The sequence below is a fragment of the Lepisosteus platostomus genome, chromosome 12, assembly GCF_059453375.1.
Source record: "Lepisosteus platostomus isolate fLepPlt1 chromosome 12, fLepPlt1.hap1, whole genome shotgun sequence".
Classification (NCBI taxonomy): Eukaryota; Metazoa; Chordata; class Actinopteri; order Semionotiformes; family Lepisosteidae; genus Lepisosteus; species Lepisosteus platostomus.
The window spans coordinates 18,202,483-18,225,707 of record NC_142622.1 but is presented as its reverse complement, the minus strand read 5'-3'; the positions used below and the strand labels follow the sequence as shown (position 1 = coordinate 18,225,707).

At 36.2% G+C, this 23,225-nt stretch overlaps 1 protein-coding gene across 4 annotated transcripts in view; it reads left to right on the top strand.

Annotated features, from left to right (window-relative positions):
- The window catches only part of atp9b (ATPase phospholipid transporting 9B), a 149,767-nt gene that overhangs the window by 86,609 nt on the left and 39,933 nt on the right, over window positions 1-23,225 (top strand). For all 4 annotated transcript variants that reach the window (XM_088601272.1, XM_088601270.1, XM_088601269.1 and 1 more), the window contains 2 exons: window positions 12,470-12,630; window positions 15,746-15,888. In XM_088601272.1, coding sequence (XP_088457398.1) covers window positions 12,470-12,630; window positions 15,746-15,888 — 304 coding nt within the window. The remainder of the gene's footprint in view (window positions 1-12,469; window positions 12,631-15,745; window positions 15,889-23,225) is intronic.

Below are 23,225 nucleotides of genomic sequence, written 5' to 3'. Positions count from 1 at the left end.
TTTTTTTTATGCATCTGAAAACTTCAGAGCTTAAATATTGTTTAAAATATACTATGTTTAACACTGCTTTCAATGCTATTATAAACCAGTGTTTAAAGTTAATTTAATATCATTGCAAATGCTGTGTATTTTAACCTAATTCTCCTTCCCCAGTCTACTTTATTGTTACAGAAGAATATCTGGAAGAAAATCCATCATGGATGAAGATCTCACGAGTACTTTCTTACACACATCGCTTCAGCTGGGTAGTTCTCCTGTGAATCTTAAAAACACTTCAAAGTAGTTTTTTTTTAGGAGTAAAAAGTCTTTTTTCCACACATTTATCAGCGTCTGTATCCCTCCGAGTCTTTAATTTTAGAGAATTCTGTTTTGTTTTGAACTTGTGCTACAGAAACAATGCTTTGCATGCACACAGGGAACCACAGAGCTGAGGAGTATGATATACAGTATGTGTTGAGTGGGGTGGAAATCTATAGCTATTCAAAGGAACAAGTAATAGTTTTATTCCATGCTGAAAAGAGAAGAGATAAAATGCAACATTTCGGCGCTGAAGCCTTCTATAGGTGTGACATAGACTGCGCATGCTGACGCAGCTACCCACCTGAACTATTTCAATGTATAACTTAGCTATGTTCATGAATGTATTGGACATTAAACAATGTGACAGTCACTTGTGTGAGGCAAGTAAGGCAGTAAGGCAAGTTTGATTCGTGTGACAGAGTGTCTAAGCGTTCATCCAAGAATGTGCTAATACTGACTGCCTACCAGTTGAGTGGTTGCCTCACAGTCAGTTCCCTGACCTGATAAGCATATACCAACCTCAGGCCCACACCTGCACTTCACAGCAAGTGTGAAATGTATCCAGTGTGATTCACCTGAACTCTGTTTCCAAAGTTTCTCCAGCATTGCAAGTACAGGGATTCAGAGGCACTTCAAGAAAATGTCCTGAAATCCAGTGAAACCTGGATGCAAAAGGTTTCTTCCAATGTGGTGGAAGAAGAGCACAACTTCTGTTCAGGTCAAGTCCATCTTTTCAGACCCCTGATCATAAAGCTAATAAACTTAATTGTCATGATTAATATCAGGGCAAAGGCAACTGATGTTTTTAACTCGTAGGTGTTCTTCACAGCAGGAGTAAAGAGCAATAGAGGAAAAAGAACACATAATTAAGGAGGAAAGTATTGCTTACAGGTGATCATTAGAACACATTTCAGATCATCACATGATCACTAATACAGATAGCAGCAGTCATTTATTGAACATATTTTAACAGTAACGCAAAGTGAATGATCAAGGGATCAAATAATAAATATGCATTAAAACAAAGCAGTGTCTTTTAACAATGTAAATGTCCCCATACCATATATATTAAAAGAAAGATTTAAGTGTCCTTAAGTCCACGTGGTTTCAGTTTTGGTGTTTTAAGTATCCAATAAGCTTCCCTTCGGAATATGAGATCCCCCGGATTACCACCACTACAGGGTACTTTGATCTTCAATGAACCACGAACATAGTGGGTGTGGAGAAAATCAACTGTGTTTTGTACAAATATTCTATGTGCTTTGCATTACAGTTGTCCCAATTATTATTTTGAATTTGACAGACACACCATCTGAATTACTCCAGTATTATTAGAGTTGAAAATTTTTTTTTTCTTCCTGATCGAAGTCAAGAAATCTATTTAGTATTACTTATTTGATCAGTGTTGGTTGCAATATCAGAAGTGGCCTCTGTTTATCAACCTCCCCATTCCTCTACAATCTGTGCACACTGGAACTGCCACATAAATAGGGAAATGAGTGTTCGTAGTTGGCTACTCCTGCTCTGATGAATTTCCTGCTCGCACCCAGGAAATATTTATATCTGCTTGAATGTAGTGCTGGTTTAATATCACCATCTCAAAGTGTTTTCTCAATAACCTAAAGCCCTATTGAGCTTTTGGTGCTTGCAGTATCTCATGGACTGTCAGGGAAGCTGCCTGTGCCACTTTTCTTCAACCCAATCAAGTCAAGTTTTTCTTTAACTTGACTTTACAGCTGCAGTCACCTTGTAACCAATGTGGGAGGAACAAGGAATATGTGCACATTCTCCTGAAATGTGAGCTTGTTGGACCCATCTGTCATTTTTTTAAGAGTTAGGTGCCTACAGTAGAGTTAGCGAGGACTGTAGTGGATGTACAGTAGCTCTCGCTGACTACAGCTCTAGCTCACACAGGCATAAGCCTACCTGATCGTGACAGGACACAGCCAGTTGGGGTATCTTCTAACAACAGAGTTGTTCCTTGTGATTAGAAAGCATCGTTGTTGATAAATATATTTTCTGTCGTTTGCTAAGAGGACCTTCATCGTTTTTATTTTTGTGGCTATTACAACAGAGAAAGACCTGAGTAAAGCGATGCAGTGCATGGTCTTAACTGCTACATATCAGCTTTATATTGAAAGTATGTTTTAATTCACTTTCCCCATCATGTTATATATACATTTTAGTTCTGTCTCCTTGCTACTGTTGACAAATGACTGTCATGTTCAATAATGTAATTGTGACAGTATCAGAACTCTGTATTCCCTCACATGTCATCTTGTGCATGGGTGGGTCACAACCTTTATTGTAACCAGGGCTTGTTTCCTCCATAAGCTCTTTCACATTTTGTTTTCATTTTTGGACAGGAATTCCATTAATTAGAGGACTGACACTGTTGACCGGGGTACCACTGTTTTGTATTAGCTTTGCAGCTGAGAGGAGTTCAATATTTCAAGGAGATGGTGGCAGAAGTGCCAATATTGAAATGGAGTATGGGAGAAAGTCAATACTGCACAGCTGAAGTCATGAGTGGGGTTTGCGTTATGTGATTTATTGTGACATAATACGCTCAGAGCTTGTGCTTTTACTTGTTGACAGCTTATTAAGAATTGCTTCACAGTCATTATGCAGTTTAAACTATGTGGTTGCCAACATTTTACAATGGACAGATGAAACCATAGATGTGCCTACATACTGTCTGAGGGTATTGAAGTCTCATACCGTTTCTTTACTATCCCATCCGGTTTGGACATATTTAGTTAGAAAGACTTGCTGAAGTAAACAAAAGTACCAGCAGTTCCTGCTGTTCTGTTTCCACTGGTAACCTGTTTTTTTGAAGCATAAAGAGAGGATCCTGATCTGTAAGGTTACCACGGACTAACTGAAAGCTTTATGGTTTTTTTTGTTGGAGATGACTATGTGACTCTTGAAAGAGAGTTGATTTATTTTTATAAAATATTTATTTTTATATCTATAAAGATGCATTTAGTCATGTTTTCTGTTTTAAATGTTTTTGGTAGGGTCAATTACTGAGGCAGTGTTAAACTATACTTTACACTTTATATAAATTCTCGTTGATTTTTGTAATCCTCTGTTGCCCTCCTTTCTCAGAATCCCATTTATCTAGTGAAAAAACATTGTGTTACATTAAAAAAGCTTTTGAAAGATTTCTCAAAGCTATTTTGAGATAAATCTGTAAGTCAGTGGCTGTAACAGTACCTGTGATGTCTGATCTCATCAGATCTCAGATGTAAGGAATGAACACGGATAGAAGGGAGGAAAATCAGGTTGCTGTCTGAAAAGATGTTGGTGACTCTTTGCTGTAGACCACAAATTCCACATGGAAGCCCAACTGTGCTGAGCTGCCTCTCAGATGAGACGTTAATGTTACTTTCTCTCCATACCGAGGACATTAAAAGAACACATGGTACGTTTTTACAAGAGCAGGGGTGTAAATTACAGTATTGTGGCAGTTCTGTGTCCTGAATTTTCCTTTGGAATCCAGGGCCTTCAATTTTATAGACACAATTTTAAGGACATTTGTCTATTTAAACCAAGGAAAATAAACATTCATTCATGGGTTTATGAATCCAGGGCCTCTCTAGAAACAATTTCTCAGTTTTAGCTTGGTTTTCTAAGTAAACATTGAGTAAATAAAACAGACCTAGCAGAATCAAAATGTTAGTCTTGCACGCAAATCATATTGAATATTTTATGTGATATGTTACAATCTTTATTTTTAAACAGGCAAATTATTTAGGGACAGAAAAGGCCTTAACAAATTGATATTGATACAAATTTTAAGAAGAAGACCTTTTAATTACTTGATGAATTATTTTTAAAATCTTACAGTATGTCCACCACAGGGCAGAAACAAGTGTCTTTAAAGTCCTTAAATTACCCATTTTTTGCAGGTTATTGAAATATATTGAGCTGGGTTCTTTTGTGAGATTTTTAACACGTCAGTTTTAATACAGTATTTCACTTTTTATTGCAGTATTAGAGTTAAATTTTATTATTTTATAGTAAAGTAAAAATAACTTTCAGAAAAAAAAAACTTGGATTCATGTTACCTTTAACATCTACGGATCTGGATGTGTTCTGGAATCATATGTACCTTGTAGCCACAACTTCATTCATATTTTGCATTTAGTACACCTGTGAAGGGTGAGTACCAAACCACAGAAGTGTAATGCTATGGTTCTGTTTACATCTTTGTGTTGGTTCATGGAAGCGAAGCACCCTATTGTAACTGCTTGGACTGTATGAAAATATGGTAATTGATATGGGCACTTATGACTTACTTCTAAAATACAATTATGTTCTGGGCAGAAGTTAGTATTCCTTTTCAATAGTACCAGCTAAAGGTGTCCAGTGGCCAAATTATTTCCCTACAGCATCGTAGCCTGGCCATATACAAGACATGCTTTCCATTGTTCACGTGTGGGCTGACCTCACCAGACCTCTGTGATTCATCAAACCAAGCTCTGACCAACAAATCTGTTCCCAGATTTATGTACCAGAATTTCTAGTCTCATTAATGTCATGTGCAAGTGTGCTTATCACTGTTCCCTGGGAAAGCAAAAAAACAACTTGTATCACCAGTTCTTTCCTGGCATGCAGGTGTTCTTTCATGTTATTTGGTTAGCATTAACCTCTCTTTACAGAAATGCGTATGATCTGCACTCCAGTGAATTTCTTGGAATATTGTATCTGTCTTACTGTGCCTCAGATTTAGAGTTTAATTAACCTTAAGATTTAAGGTTAATTTTAATAAGTTTTATTGGGATGCTGTGAAATAGGGAAACAATAGAAAAAGATTAATTTAAACATAATCTCAAGCCAATTTGGTGTCAGTACACAGTGAAGATATTTTAATTTTTTATCCTTCCCTGCTTATTTTCTTTGCAGGTTAACTACATGTTTCCTTTTTATTAAGTTAGTATATAAATCACACATCCCTTTTGTGCAGTTTCTGTTTGACTTTCAGAAATATGTATCCTGTGACTGGGTGTTGATTATGAGGCAAACCTAAGGCATAGGTAAATCATCGAGTTGGAAATGAAATGTTTCGGATGAAATGAAAAGTAAAGTGTATGGTGCTGCTGCTGATTTGCAGATTAGAGCTCAGTGATATAATGGTCTTGTCTTTTTTTGTCCACAACTTGTCATAGTTAAGGTTGGTACTTAACAGCTCTTGTCTTGAGCAGAGCATTCTGAGCCATAAAACCTCACAGCTTCCTCTAACCAACTTGCAGCACTTGCACTACTTTACAAGCCTGCACTAGGAGTATTATATTAATGTATTTTGCTTGTAATTTCGAGAATACGGGAAATATCCTGATCTAAGGGCTAAACTGTCCCCAGTGGCACCAGCGCAGCTGACGGTTGTGAACTGGAAAGATGTGTATATCAAATAGTTTACAAAATGAAGCCAGCTGTGTTTCCCTACATACTGTGGCTTCCTGACATGCATCATTAAACCTTATTAGCTACTTCCTTTTACAGAGATTGTTGTAGTCTTGAACGCCTCATATTAACATTTTCTGTCCCTCCAACTGGAAATTATTTGCTTTATTGTAGAGTGTCAACTTGCTCTAGTTTCTGATGCGTTGTAATTGGTACTTTAGAGTCTAATCATTGTGAAATTCCATGCGCTGCTTTTCTTTATCTGGAGATTACAGCAGACATCCCCATCATTCTGTTTCTTTTCTCTGTTCTTTGTAGTTTATCTGTCGATCTGAGTACCTTTTCCCACACCCCCTAACTCTTTGGATTTTTTACAATCCATTATGCATCAGATAGTTCTTAAAATCTAGTCCCAGTTCTATGTTAATATTGAATAATGCTCTAGTAAGACTTCATTTACAATATTCTGTATGACATTTTTGTAATGTCATCACAGTACAAAAAATATGGTGTCCTTGAATCTATCCTTAGAAAAGTAACAAAATACATTCCTGTGCTTAAAAGAATATCTTAAAAAGTCAGAGCCTTTTTAGTCTTTATCAAAGGCTGTGAGAGGAACTGATTCAAGTATTCAACCCATTGAATTAGTGAAACCAAGTTTGCTTGGGGAAATGCTTTTAAAACTAAGAAATGGAAGCACATTTTACACAAAGGTTTGTGGGAGTATGGAACAAACTACCAAACCTTGTTGTTGAAGCCGATACCCTTTCTTCCTTCAAGAAATTGCTAAGAGATTAATTATCTACTAACAACCAAATGAGATAAATGAGTTGAATGCCCACCCTCTGCTTGTAGCCTTTATACATGTATAGCAGTGACAGAGGAGGAAAGACTTCATTTTTCTCTTGAATAGAAATTCCCTTTCTTGAAGACTGGTACAATAGCTTCCAAATCACGACAAGGGGTCATTTAAAATGCCTATAAATGCTATAAATTTAAAGTGCCTATTTGAAATAACTGGTGAAAAATATTTTTTTCTTTTAATTTATAAATAATTGAAAACCGTGATAGTACTGCCTCTTAGATAGTTTTATCTGGTCTTTGTCATACTGCTAGACAATATTCAGAGTGCTAAAAGGGATTTCTTATGAAGAGATTTCTCATTTCTTATGTATGCTGGTTGTGAAGTAGAGGGGATTTTAAAGAGCATTTCTACATGCTGTGTTATATCTAGTGATTGCTAATGTGTAAGCTACTGTATTTAGAAAATTGTATTTCATTGTGAAATGGTGCCATGCATGTTTTTTACAACACCCATGACTTCTGTTGACTTTGCTTTGTTGTGCATACAAAATCAAACCTCTGTAACTTTAAGTACTGGAAAATAGACAATACAGGCTATTTTTGTAATCTTATTGATGAAGTTTACACACCATTGACGAATCCCTAATGCAAGAAACTGTATATGGCTAATAAAGTGAACTTATAAATGCCCTTAGTTTAGAATAGAAAGCACCAAGAAACAAAACAGTCAATGCCCTTACACACTCTAGAAGTTTTCTGTTGAGTTTTTTCACAAAATAGGTGGAATTTGAAGTTCAGTGTTTTAGTCAGCCTTGCTATTATACCAGAGCAGATACACGTCTTTGTTTTAAATAAGCCTTGCGCAAGTATAATTTGTCTTAGCAAATGCATATTTCTCTCTGCAATGCTCAGTAAATTCCAAACCTTTGTAATAAATGTGAAGATTGCTGTTCTCCCTCAGTTTTGTTTTTGCAACTAAATTAGAAAACATTTTTCAATAAATAAAAATTTATTTAATTTTATATGTAGTTAATTTATTGTATTTACTATATGGTAACAACAGCATATTGCTTAGTAAAATCACAGCATTGTGTGTTTATATAGTGTATGTAATTAAGAATAATGATAACGCCCAGTGAAAACAATACTTAAATGTAAGAATAAATCTCAATTGCTAGACTTAGTTATTATTATTGCACATTTAAGTAAGAGTCTCTGTTCTTTTCTTTTATTCCAAAGCATTGTAACTGTTTTCATAACATTTTCAATAAATGCAAAATGTATATTAGTTTGTAGCACATAAATGCAGTACATTGTGGAGCCCTAAACAAAATGCTTAATATATTATTATGTTATTATAACTAATGAAGGCTGTTCATTAAGCCCTAAAAATTCCAAAAGAAAGTTAAGGCAAATGTGAATTTCAGATTCAGCAATTCAGCTCTTGCTCTACGCTTAGAAAAGTGTAATGAAATGAAATGAAATCAGAAATGAAATGACTTTATAAAGGATTAGCGCTGTTCTCAGCTTCAATGAAGGTGAAAACAGTGTTGCCTTTAGTTAGTGGATTACTGATGGAAACCAACTTATTGTAATTCTGAGTATACAGGCACGCAGCTATAAAATTACAATGGTGGGGGGGGGCTTACCACTTGAAACTTAAACCTTAATATTGGAGCTGTTCTTTAAAGATTTTACTGTTTGAATGTCTCAGCATGTTGATGTTCCTTCTGTCATCGGATAGCTCAAGTTATTGAAGTAATTATTCTGAATACCTGGGTGGTCTGGTGAATAAAAAATAGTGTTTACAATTGATAGCTTCCTATGCTGAAAGAAATATTCATAGCGGGGATGTCTGACGTTTAAGGGACAATTAACCTTTTCAGTACCAAGGTTTACATGCTTCTGCTTGACTTTAATAGAGCTGTTCAGCTGTGGGAGTTCAGATCTGGAGTACATTGCTCTTGGGCAGGAAAAGATTTCTATAATGGTGTGAACAATAAAAATGTCTGTAAAGTCATGTTCAGTTGAGTCTTCTTATCTGGTTTTGACAGTGTTACATAAATATGCATGATTCAGACTGATATCCTCATCCAATTGTCAAATTGCTCTCATGGGGTAATGTTTTAATTTTTTCCCACATTAAATCTGTAGGTTAAGATGCTGTGTTATTTCCTTAATAGAGCTGTAGGAAAAGGCATTAAATGCACCATAAACTCAGACTTTGTGTTGAGGATACAAAAAAAATTACCTGCTACAGCTTACAAATGACAGGTCAGTCACATTTATCATAATGCATATATCAGAATCATTAAGTAACTGAAAGTCTGATATTGTTCTTATAATTAAGAAAAATATCTGACATGTAAGATGCAGCAACCACAGAGCACAAAGGTGTTTGTTTTTTTAATTTTGAAATTGCACTCTTAACCCTTTTCAAAAGCAAACGCATTTGTAGAAGAAAAGATATGGGCAGTAGTAAAATTTCAATAACAATCAATAGGCACTTAAAATTAAATTGGAATAAGTAAAAAAAATATATTTATTTTTAACTGAAACTGTAAATTTGTGATGCTGTTATCAATTTGTAAGAACATAGTACCATTCCTATCTTAGCAAGATATGGTTTGTATCGATATATTTGATGTCATAATAATTTGTAGAGGGCAATTTCCTACTGGAAGCAAAAAGATTTTGAGAAGCAACAGTCTCACAGCAATCTGGATCCAAGAGTCAGGGAAATCAGCTGGAGCTTACTGTTTTGCACCTTCCTCAACTGGCACTGCTATCCTATTACCACGGTAATTAGTGTTTACTAATTAGCCTAAATATTAATCCAGGACTATAAAGCAAACTGTGTTGTAACACAAAGGTCAATAGCATGCACATTTTTTTGTAATGTGTATAAAGCACACTAAAATAGGTTTGATGTATTTCTCTTTCTCTTGGTAAACTCCTCTAAAATGGGTGCCCACAGACACTGCAACACGTTTTAGCCTCCATCCTAGTGCATCCCAATGTGATCTAGCCTGACCTTTTAGGAGCAAACGTTTCTGAAGATGATTCACAAACCTTAATGTGGAACTCCACCATCTGGCCTTGCAGTATCCTGTTTAATGTTATAGCAGTGGACTTTGACATACCAGTGCACTTGCACATACTGTAAGTAGCAAGAGATTTGTCAGAAGTCCCACAATTAATCACTGCTAACTTCATACTTCTCTTGTGAGTATGTCTACTCCCGCTGTCAAAAAGGTGACAATTTGCACTGCTTGTATTGCAGCTGTCATTAAGATCCAAATGAATCTTATTTGGTACATTCTTAGCAGCCTTTTTTTGCTATTTTGTTTGCTGGCTCAATCCATGTGGTAATATACTGTAGCATGTTTATATACAGTACAGCACATACAGTACATCCATTCCCCAAAAGGCCAGTTACTGAGTTGGAATTCCACATGCTGTCTTTCACAACTGCTGTATTTCTTACAATGATTCTGTGGGAAATTGTGCTACAAAAATTAAAATGTTAAAATAGAATGTGATTTAAATCAATTTAAGGTCAAATGTTAAACATATACATGTGGATATTGCTCATTTAGAAACAAACACAACGACTCAATTTGCCATCTTTTCTTAGGTAAAGCAAAAGTTGTTCATATCATGGTCCATTCTGTTTCTGATTTTCACTTTAGTCTCAGATGAAATATTTGAAAATGCAGGGGATTGCTACATTCATAGCAGCTTTTCAGCCCGTAAAACGAACAATAATAAATTGTATACGTTAAGAGTGATTTCACCCTTGTGACAAATTATTTTTACCCTTGAGCTATTGACATCGTCAGGCAAATCCATGTCTGCTATTCCTGAATATTTTGTCTAAAATTTCACAGCTTTTCTATGGTACGATACAGAGGAGCAGTTTGAGTTAGTGGTTATGCATATTGCAAGACAGCCATTCTTTATTTTATTACAAAAAAGACCAAGTCTAGAAAGCCAGATTAAATCATTCCTTTCACTTTTAATGGGATTTGGATGAATAGAGTAAAATATGCACTTTGCATTCATTGATAGCATCTTTAAGTTGAGGTAATTGAGTCTTTTTTTTCCCCTCCTGACTGAATGAATAATGACTTCATCTGATCCTCAGTGAGGCCTGAAAAGTTAGGCTGCCTTTGTCAATGCAAAGAGATCTGGGCTTTCAAACATGTTCTATGTCTTTTAGCTTAATTTTTCTTCATTTTAATCCCCCCAAACCTATTTTTCTCAATAATTCAAGCATAAACTGTGTAGTAGTTGAGGCGACAGAAATTGGAAGATATTTGTCTTTGCTGTGCTACTTTTTAAACACAGCTGATAAATCAGCAAATCTCGTTGCTGTGTCCCTCAGTTCTCAAGGGAAGGAGCAGACCATGCTCAGGAATGTTGATTTTTTTCTGAACTATTTAAATATAGTCTTCTTTTCAGACTGTTTCTTTATTTAGGGAAATGTTATGTTTTACTGTTTTTGCGAACGCAGTCCGGAGATAAAAGGCCCACTGTGATGGAGGTTTGCTGGTTGCTTTGGCAGGGAAAAAGAAATCCTTTTTGACAATTTTCCCACATGTTTCATTGGCTGAGAGACACACTTGAAAAATAAAAGAAAAGTTAGACCAGAGAAAGAAAGCATTTGGATATGGGAACTTTTCAGTGTGCCTTTACATTCAGAGATTTCTACAATAATGCATTTTATGGTTATGGGCTAGTACCACAAACAATCTGAATATTGAAAGAATTTTCCACACTAGCTTAGTATACCTAAAAAATAATGTCTTTGATTTTTTATTTTGCTTTAGAATTTTCTTAAATGAAATACTGAAAAGGATTTTTCAAGAAAAGTAAATCTTGTGAAATTAATTACATAGGAAAGTGAGAGTACTGCAGCAGTTACAGCCTTTTATAGCTGGTTTTGTCTTGCTCATGAAATATAAATCTGGTAGCGTTAAAAAAGAGCACTCTAGTGCAATAATTTGGATTATACTTATAAAATAAAGGAGCTTTGTCCAGTTTGTAAGGAGGTCTCATCTGCTGTTTTGATACCCCAAACAAACGATAGTAAAATAAAAATACTATCATCCACAGTTTTATCCAATGTAAAGCATTTTGATTGCTATTGTTTTACTCATCTTCAATAGATACAATGCATAAGAAGGATGGTGGAAGTTGAAATTCAGTCACTACAGTAACAAATGTCAATTAATAAAAAAGCAACTTCACTTAAAAGCAACAAAATATGCTACAGTGTGTGTATACACTGTAGAGATAATCCTCAGCTTCTGTACTTTAACTGCCTTTGCCATCCACTCTTTCAGGTAAAAAAATAACCACTGGCAAGCAACTCTGTCACTTCATGTGGGAAAAAATTACTTTCTTCAAAAAAAAAGGTTAACTAATACCAAATTCAGAACAGCTTCAGTCATATAAGGATCTTTTCTTTATGATGTAGTTGCCTATATTTTTGTCTTGGGAGTGCTAATATTCATACATTCTTCCATCCATTATCAGACGAAGAGAACCAAGTTAAGGTTCATGGCAACCTAGAGACGGTCCTGTTAAAAAGAAGATGCAAGGTAGTATTGTACCCTGTATAGAATGCAAATCCATTACACACTCTTTGGGAAGGAACTGGAACACCCAGAGAAAGCCCATGCCAGCACAGGGAGAATTTTTGAAGTGAACATGAGACACAACAGTTTGAGCTGGTCAGTATTTTTAGAACTTTGACTTTTCCCACCTGGCCAAGGGGAGACCCTCAGAAAGCCCAAGACCAGGAAGCTGCTCCATCACTGGTAGTGAAGGGGCTAGTGGAGAGGTATTAGTGTAAAAAATACTAGAAGACCAGACACCCTTATTTTTAACCAGGTGCGATGAGAACTGAAGTCTGTTCTTCTCCTGAGATATTGTTTTGAAATTCTTCCAGGTGGGCCTCTTAGACCTGGAACTGAACAGCCTGACCAAGGCCCTGTTTGTGGCACAGGTGGTCCTGTCCGTGGTCATGGTGGCTCTGCAAGGCTTTGTTGGGCCCTGGTACCGGAACCTGTTCCGCTTCATCCTGCTCTTCTCCTATATCATCCCTATCAGGTACTGGCATCAGTCTACACACAGGTGTACAGCTCTATTATTGCATCTCTACATACAGAAATATAATTACCAAGATTTCCATACAGGAGCAGTCAGTTAAATCAATATATGTGCTTATAACATTAATGCAGAGGTGGAAAGGTAATGCAGCTGCAGAGGTGGCCTGTGGTATAGTTTAGAGAACATAACCACTCTATACTTACCTAAACAAGTCTAATAAAATTAATCTTTGCGCCTATGACCAGGGTGTGACTGTATGATTCAGGGCTGTTTATGTGTTAGAGCTGGAGTTCTCAGTTCCAGCCAGAATTCCAGCAGTTATGCTTTGTCACCCTCAATCATAAATATAATCATTCTATTCAAACCAGAAAGAAAGTTACCAATATACAAACCTTCAGTGTTAGAAATGAGATTCAACCAAATTAATAGACCTGATCAAAGGTGACAGGGTTATTAAACACAGGTTATGTTTCTAAAGATTGCTATAACTGTATGCAAGTTTCTTCCTTGAAAAAAATTTGGAGATAGCAAGTTTTAATTGATTTTTGAAAAACTTATCTGTAATTAATCACTTTTGTTGGACTTGGCACAATCCCATATCTAACCGTCTGGCCATTTTATGGGTTTGAAGCTTTTCTTTAACAGCAAAAAAAGTTTGTGTTTACCAACTAAAATTGGTGTACATCACATATCCTCAGGTTTCAACTACGTGCGCACAGTTGCTGTCTTATGCACAGTTTCTCACATCTAATCCATGGAAATGGTACGATATCCATGTAATTTTTAGTTTCTAAGCCCTTTGTAACCTCCTTGACTAGTGTTCTTCTCATCCAAAAACTGTTTTTGAGGATGCCCTGTTTCAGAGTTGTGCTATGTTTTCTAAATTTCTTTGTAATGGACTTTGCTGTGCTTTGCGGGATATTCAGTGCCTTTGAAATTCTCTTATACCCTTTCCATCCTTGGTGCTTTTCAAGAACCCTATCATGGATTTGCTTTTCATCTTCCTTTCATGATTTTTTTGCTAGGAGATGTGCTAATCAACTTTGGGACCTCCTAGAGATAGGTGTATTTAACCTAAACTCACATGAAACACCTTAATTGCACACATAAGTATAAATTTATATTTTTAGTAAATTTAGAACAATTGGTAGAATATATTTTCATAGTGTAACCCAATAAAAAGTTCAAGAGGAGGTGAATATTTTTGGTAACCACTGTGCATGCCCGTATATGTATAAAATGTCCAGATATGAAATGGAGAGAAACTGTAAAAAGTTGATATTTTGTATTCTGAACAAGAATATTGATCTTCCTTTTCTCTTTGTAAAGAAGTAAGGTTGGGCACAGCACGTCTCTCTTTTTCAAAAAGTTTATATGTAATCATCCCCCAGGTATAGGGTTTGTATGGTGGACATGCAAGTGACTTTGAGAAAGAAAAGCCTACTGCAGCAGCACAGATAAATATGTGTATGTACAATTTAAATTGAAGAAAATGTTATAGTCTTTGCAACTTAATGGGTAGCAAATAGTCTAAAAGAATAGCAACAGGAACATGGTCAAGGTCTGGCTGTACTGTTTTCTAATACGTATTACTAGCTGGCAGACTGGAAAACAGTCATCCAGAGAAATAAACAAAAGGTATGTTAATTATATTGTGAACACATTTTCTAATTTCTGTATTGTTCAGGGCATGATAAAGTAATGAAAATGAAAACATTTAGTGCTAAATATTTCAGGTATTAGTTTTTCTTTTTTCAGCATATTTCTCTAATGGTGTATAAACCAGATTCTTTTAATCACTTGACAAAGTCCCTGCATGAGCTCAGTGAGGCTAATGTGATTCTTGCGTGTGTCATGAATCATATTCTTGACAGGTCAGAATTTAAGGAGATGAACACGTACTCTTTGGCATTAAAGCATTAAGGCATTGTATGTCTTAACTACAGTACGGTAGGTGTAGTAGGTATAAGACATGTACCCAATCATCAAAGAATTGACTTTTTTTTTTACTAAACATAAAAATTACTCAAGAACTTAATTGTGCTTCTGAAGCTTTCTTTATGTGATTCATAATGATGAGAGTAACCCATGTAGCTGTCAGGTTTATATGAACACAAAAATCTTCACTTGCTGCTTGCTAGCATTTTAATACAATACTGTTACAAAATGAGACAGTTCTGGATTTTAATTGTCACATGATCATTGTCCCAAGATACAGTTAAAAACTTTACTAAAAATAATTGCAGTGTTGGCCTCACAACCAAATAAATCTCATCTTAATAAAATGTATCAATTGGAAACCAAGTTGGTGTTTCTGGAATATGATCAACAACTCACTGCATTGGAACTCAACCTTTTGGGAAATAATTTAATATCCAAGGTGTTCCAAATTATCTTTATGTATATCTAATCAGAATTATTCATTTAATTGTAATTGGCCTAAAAAAACAGTTTATGGAAACTTCTTTCGCCAGATCAGCACATGATATTGATGTTAGATCTAATGCAGATAAACTCGACCTTTTTTATTCTAAAATATGTAGTTTGAGTATGATCAGAAGGTACATGACATTTCTCCAGGTTTTTCATCTACCTAGTCTTTCTCTTGAAGAGGTAGCCGTACTGGAGATGTACCCCTGTCTGAGTTAAAGGACAGCAGTACATGACAGAAGATAAATCCCTTGTCATTGATGATACCCTTCCTGAGTTTTATCTGACCTTTTGGCCACAGTTAGATCCCCTTCTGCTTGAAATGATATATACTGCCATTCAAAAAGATCCCACAATTTTTCAAGGTTTCTTATGTCTATGATCTGCTCTGACACCGAGCTGATAAAACATGGACTAAAGCCCAGGTGTTGTGGAACAAAATTGCACTCTTCTTATTATTGTGAAAGTCTGTCTTGCATCCTATAATCTTCATCCCCACACAATATATACGGCCACAGTTATTGCCTACTCCAACCACTCATATCAATGGTTATTTCTAGACATATCAGGTTTTATTCACATTAATATTTGAGTTAATATTTTAACTTTTTTTTAACATTTGGCCATATAGCCTTTTTGAAACTAAATCTTTCTTTCGGTCCTTTGTGTCTGTCACTCCTTACAGCCTGCGAGTTAACCTGGACATGGGGAAGGCAGCATACGGCTGGATGATCATGAAGGATGAAAATATTCCAGGCACTGTGGTGCGAACAAGCACCATTCCCGAAGAGCTGGGACGATTGGTGTATATGTTGACCGACAAAACAGGTGGGAAGCGTGAATGCGAGTCAACACTCATGCCTGTCATTGCTTTTTACTGGTGATTATTTTGTTTCAGAAGAAATGTTAGTTTTTTGGGGGTGGAAAATCAGAATGCAGTGTTTGAAAATTGACTTATCAGAATTATTGAGAAATCAGGTTAGGAATCCATTTAATGCAGTTTATTCCAATCTCAAGAAAAAAACAAACTTCCACTTCTAATTTCACTGTACCCCTGTATGAATGCAAAAATACAATGAGAGAGAGTGATGATCTTATATTAATTGTTTAGTTGTATATCTGTTCTTTTATTTACTTTTTTTAAGGTTTGCTTTATCATAAAAGTTAGATATTTTAGTAAAAAACAAGAAACTGCTTTACACAAAGCCAACCCTGGTGTATTTGCAGATGTACAGCTGCTGATAGCCCTGTGTCTCCTGGCTTCAAGTACACTCATACTGTAGAACACGTTGAGATGAAAGAGCATGCCAATTTAAAGGGGGCTGTGTTCTTTACTTTTGAGACACAGCACCCACACAGCCCACTCCTGCTGGAGAGTGGGTACAAGCAGAGCATTTAGCAAGTTGCTGCAGTACCTCTGTCAACAAGCAGGGTGCAGTCTGTTCAGATGTCTTGATTGGAACTGGAAATCAGGTCTCCTGGATGCTAGTATGCATTCTCATAGCTACACAATGAAAAGGATAGGAAGGCTGCATACACAGGCTTCAGAGTTTCACAAGCTTGTAAGCCCTCTGGCACAGCAAAGTGGGCAGTAACCAAGATCCAGTGAGTTCCTGATGCACATGTATGACCTTATATATGATCAAATATAGGCCGAAAAATGATTATAGTAAGTGCCTTTCTGAAAAGAGCCTGCATTAGTGGTTTCATGTGGGGAACAATTGGAAAGGACACAGAGACAAGTCTGTTATTACCTGTTTGTCAAGTGTAGTAGGTTAACCACACAGAAAGTGAAAAAGAATTGGAGTTGTTGGGTCTGAGGAATGCCGTGTCACTAACATAATTGGAAGGTAGTTGCCTTATGACTGCAAATTGGGTTTGCGCTTCATCAATACACATTTTGACAAGAAGCGTCCATCACTGTGGCTCTTGCATTTGCCACGGCAGAATAGAAAATGAAGTGTCCCAATAATTACATTATAGTTTCCTTATTGTTGGACAAGAAAGCAATATGGTATAATTAGGTTTGATTGGAGAGCATGTTTCCGGTAAGATCTGAAATTAATGATGTTGCTATAGTGACACATCTGTGGCCACCGGTGCATGAAACATAAAGTAATTCATTCGACAAGAGAAGACATCTGTTAACTGCAAGGATGCGGAGCATATTGACACTGACCAGAAATACTAGACGTTCTGTGATAAATGAACAAATGGTGCTGAAACAGAGAGACAGATAATTTGTACTTAATCTGCAGGGAGGATTTTAATCTTCTCACTGGTTGCGTCTGAAAATGCCATTGTTAAAGGGAGGAATTCCACTGAGAACACACAAAATTCAAGGTTTAGCCCTGGCTTCATCCTTTTAAGGCAGAGCTTTATTTTGAGCTTGGATGCTTTTATCGGTTTGGAATGTCACACTGTTAGCAGAGGATCTTTATTTCAGACAATGCTTTAAAAATCTGTCCATCAGAGGTGTCGGAGAAGCCATGATTCTTGACATGCATCGTGTTTGAGACAAGGTCCTTTTTTCAGTTTGCACAAAACGGTGTTGGAAAGATTTCTGAAGCATGTCTTATGCCAAGATAGGCCTTGAGATGAGGAATGGGGGTAGGTTACTAATCTAATAGTGAGTTCACAGAATCTAGCTGTATCTAATTACAAGGCAAATATTAACCAACACAGCATTTCCAAAACAGTGGATTTTGCATAGTTAAGATGTCACTAAATACAAAATTCATAGGATGTGGAAGATATCAGGATTTTATGTGATACAATAGCTTAAGTGAATAATTTTGAAATAAATGAAATGTGTTCCTTTTCTAATCTTTACTTGGAAAGTAACAGTGTTTTCCCACTATCCAAGTGAACAGTGATCACCAGTGTGTCCTTCAACATACCAGAATCAGATCAGTAAACAGTATCACTGTGGGGAGTGTTACTGTTACTGAAGCGTATCTGCCTGCAGTTGTTCTATACCTCCCATGTAAGGCCATGCAACAGCGACAACTCAGGATCCTATTTTGTTTTTTCTGTTTCTCATGATTAGGTAAAGAACCCAGACTTGCCGCTATTTTTCTTTACAGACAATGACCAAAGTAGAATTTGCTATTAATATATTTTTCTGTGACAAAATTGCTGCACAATTACAGGAAAATTATCTGTTTGACAGGGATATAGGTCAGATCCTTTAGTCCACGCACTATTCAGGTCTGAGCTTTGTCATTAGTTGACCGTAACCAGGCTTTCAGTTGCTGCCAAGCAACTTACAGTACCAACCATTGCTGGGTAAACTTGAGCCTGCCAAGTTATACTTGGCATGCTGTGCAACAGCAAATCCTGTCGGTAAGTCACAAAATCTCCTTCATACATTGCACAAAACTGAGTGGTGAATGGTGAATGGCACTAACTAGTACACTTATCAGAGGAAGGGATGCAATGTCTTCATTCTCCCTGTCGATTGATTGGTTTTTATTTTTCATAGTACCCTTTGCAACAAGTTTCACATACAAGTGTAGTAGAGAACAGGGCATGGTGGAGAGGAAAACAAAAGCTGCCAAAGGGAGAGAATACATCTGTGGGGGCCCATGGCCCCATGGGTGCCTCCCTTCCAGGCTTTTTTTATATAAAGCTTATAGTATTTATTCAAGTAGGTAATAGGCTGTAAGAATGCATGCTTTTATATAAGCATACGCAGTCAGCAGTTTGTTTTTATTTTGGGGTTTGTTTTTCAGTAAAATTGCCCAGGCGTCCACATAATTGTGACTGCCAGCAACTTTAGACCATAAGAGGGTAAAAGGGGGTACAAATGTAATGTGGCCCTCAAGTTTATACTGCTCATTTGGTGTCAGGTTCAGTACATCACATTGCGTACAAGTATTCATATTCGTATTAGAAATTAAGTGGTTAGGGAAAGTGCATGGGACTGCATTGGATGGCATTGGAACTTTCTCCGGAACTAAGAAAGTGCAGTCTTAGTGACTAAGTGCAGTCAGAGGCATAAATATTAGCCCACTCCACCTCCAACAGCGTAATTCACCAGTGTAAGTGTAAGAAATATTGGCAGGTGATACTAACTTCACAATAATGTCTCTTCCAAATGATGGAAGGCAGGTTCAGAAAAGAGCAGCTCTTGTCTGAATTACTGTACAGTATATTCCCCATTAAGCTATGGGGAATGACCTGCCAACCTCAGTACCCTGACCAGTTGAGAGAAAACAATTGGCTTGTGACTTTTAAAAACCAGGAAGTGGAGGCTTTCAGATATCTTTCTACATCTGATGTCTGTAGAAAGATCCCCTGGTTTTCTCTGCATCCTAAGGAAAAGAGAAAGAGAATCTAAATGCGAATGGAACTTGTTGAGTGTTTCAGATAAATGTTTTAAATGTTTCAGATAGATACTTTTGTCTTGGAGAGAAACTTTGGAAGCAGATTGAATTTTTTAAGGTGTTAGCTACCTGATGTGTATAGAAAGGGCACAGAATAATATATTACACCACCCCACACTGCTACCCACCTTTAGTAACTTTCTTTTACTGAATTATTTTGTTTAAAATAGAGGACATCCATATTTACTGTATGTCACTGTCTGCTCATAATAAGTATTCTCTGCAGAAACTGCCAAAAGATTCAGTGTTTAAGCTGGTATGATTAAATTCAATAGATCAGCTACTTTAATAGTTCACAGAGATGTTTCTGTAATACTAATAGAGTGTTAGATGCCGCAGTTCAGAGTAGAGACAGAATGAGGAACTCCAGCCAGAAGAGCTAGAAAAAAGGGTTATATCTGCCTGTTGAAAACACCTCTGTGAAATCTAGGAACCGTGATGTCCCCACTGAAAGGGAACAGAAGCTTAGCATTATTGTCTGTTTAATAACAGTCATAATTATTTAGTGTCATTGTAGATAAATAATACCTATGATCTCTTTTTTTGATTAGCCAGTAGATAGGTTGAAAGATGCTGTGAAAATGAAGTTGAGCACACTTTGCTGTGTACAAAGCATGCCAATTAAACTCTTTGGGGGAAAAAAATTGCAACAGCTGAAGATGACAGATGCATTGCGTGAATAGGGCTGTTTGACCCCACTTTGAATTACTTTGGCCATTTCAAAACTTGATTTTCCATGAGTGGGGGAAGATTCTATTTCCCACCAGGTGCTGTTTGCATGTGTGTGGTCCTCAAATTTCTAAGCTTCAAAGTTAGAGTGGGTATCTTAATGTGTTTATGGTACGTTTGAGTCACAATTTGTGCTATTATTTTCTTTCCATGTACTCATTTACTTGTTTACTTGTTTTGTCAAATCTTTAAGTTTTTCATGCGTACTAAATACAGCTTGAATGTCCATGTGCTTACATATTAAATAAGCTATGTGATAATGAAAAGAAAGACTGAGGAGTATTTCAATATTGTAAAAAACAGCAACATAAAACAAGTATATAATGATTTATTGTTTTCATTTCGTTCACATGACCTCCAATTTAGATTATATTTCTGTTTTTCACCTCAAATCTATCTTATTGTAAAAGCTGTTCTTGACAATATTATTGTTTTTATTAGCTTGTGTACTCTCTGAGTGAGCTTTGAGAACATAAGCAGTTACTGTAACAAGAGCTTGTTTAAATCTTAATGTGGATTTCTTAGTTATGATGTGGAAATCAAAATCGGATATAAAATTCTCTTTTGAATTTTGTCCTAATATGAAACTCATAATTTTTAGTATTTTTGTGTTCTTTTCATCATATGAACTAGTACTACAGTCGGGACACACAAATGTTTTCCAAAGAGAACTTCATATTTGGTTCCTGCTAGACCATAATTGTGTCTTTGTCAAGTGTAGCGTTCAGATTTCATGAGCAGACCTGTATTTCAGAACTATCACTGAACAGAGGTAATTTGCAGACTTAAGGCACAGATTATACCTTTAACATATTTTTTTAGTTTGAACTTTTAACAGTTCTCTAGTATGTGTTGTGCCAAGGTGTTATTTACTTGAGGTTTCTCTGATTTTATAGTAGAGCAAGTGGAATGTTTTACTGCTGTTATAATTAATTTCAGAAGTAATTTCAATTTCAGAGTAAACATTACAATCGCATATGTCCTGTGACTTTAATGATGAAAGGGACATTTTTGCTCAATATCAAGTGAACATGGTAAAAGAGAAGTTAAACTAAGTAGACACGTTTTGTTCAGTGACTATGACTTTTACATGCTCAATCAGGTGTACTGTCTCCTCATAACTCAAAACAGCAGGTCTGATCGATGCATCTGTAAGAAGGGTGCAAGCTTTACGGATTGGAATATGGTAGTCCACACTTCAATTCACTTGAGATCTATTTGCTCAATATACAATACTGAATATCCAATATCATTCCAATGATAAGTCACATTGTAATACTGGATTGTAACAACTCTTCACAGTGGTTTTAAAAATTAAAACATACACTATAATTAAAATTGTAGGCAGATGGAAATATTCCACTGTTTAGGAGGAAAAATCATTAGAAGACAATGTTCAGATATTTGTAAATATGTATCATTGTGTTATTGCTGTAGACACAGGGGTACATAGGGAAACAGGAAGTCAAGAGACATGATTGAAGCAAGCTTTTCTTACAGGGGGAAGAAGTACTTTTACTAATATTACTTGAAAAATGCTTCAGGAAATCCACAGAGATAATTGTAATGGGATAATTACAATTTGTTTTAAAACAATTGGACTTGATGCGGACGGGTACTTCCTTTAGATGGAATAGTTGGAAAATGTGCAATAAACCTAAGTGCTACAATTAAGAAAAAAACTCCCTTTAAAAACCAATTTAGGGTGAAAGGCACTGTAACGAAAATTGTATACCCTTTAAGATATTAAAATGGCCTATTAATCTCGTGTAATAAACAGACACAACAGGTAAATAAAGACGAAGTCAAAACATAATACAAAGGTATGCAGCTCATTTAAGAAACTTGTTAAACACTATATAGAAGGTAATGAATGGCTCCTTCAGAGCGGAGGAGACTGACTTAGTCTCAATAAAGCTGTCATTGTGCCAAGCAACTACATTTGCAAGACAATGAAGTTGGAATGTGTCTAAGGAAAAATCAGTGTCCCCTAATTCAATGCATTTCCCCAACTATTTTTTTCTGTGTAGTTTAATAAAAGATCCCAGCAAGTCCTGCCAAGCATGGATATAATATTACACTTGAATTTGATACAGTGAAATGTGCCTTGAAAAGTCTTCCATTATCTTACAGATCTTGTTTTGCACTTCAAAGGCTGGCAGTATTTTCTTTTTAATTAGCATATCAAATAATAATCACATAAAGCCCTTTTGCTGTAGTTTTATTTAAAAAAAATTGCTAATAAATTCCAAAAGTGGTTTTACATTTGGCAAGATATGTAATCGGAACGTGTTGCCAGTTACTGTGCCAGTTTTTGTATTGTGGGTTTTCGATCTGTTTCTTGATAGCAATATTGCTCTCTTCATGACTATCCCTGTCCAACAATATTCCCAGAGAACTCCTCTTGACAACTGGTGGAGCCATTGCAACACATATTTTACTCCTCATGCGCCATTACTCTCAGCAAAACTTCAACTGAAAGTAGTCCCACCAGTAAAGTGGGAAGAGACTGGGGCGCAGACATTTTTAAAACTTATGGAATACATCCTGTATAATCTGTTCTTGCATTCTAGACGAAGACAGGATTTTGTAAAATATATTTTGGCCAATGAATCCAGTACTGCTAGTAATAGGAATAGCTGTTACTAGTTATAATTGTCAAGTGTTAACCCACCCTCATTAAACCTACACAGTAATTGAATGTTGTTTTCTTGTGATATTAATTTATTTTTTCTAGGCTTGGTGTTTTCTTCTAACAAAAGAAGAATGTTAAGTTTTGTTTTTGGTGTTGTTGTTGGTGTTGTAGTGCCTTCATTGGAACTGTGCTTTGCAAAGACTTTAGTCAAAAGCCAGGTCTTTTGCACCATTGAGAATTTCCTTCAGTGTGACAGTGAATATGTATGCGGACAACCATTCCCCCCAGTTTTATTAAGTATTACAGCACTGGGTTTGGGTGGGCTTTAGTACACCAGGGTCCCCTCAATGTTTGTCATAGCTTTGCTTTCTGCAACCTGCTGCTGACTGAGAGATTATATTGATGTCAGTGAG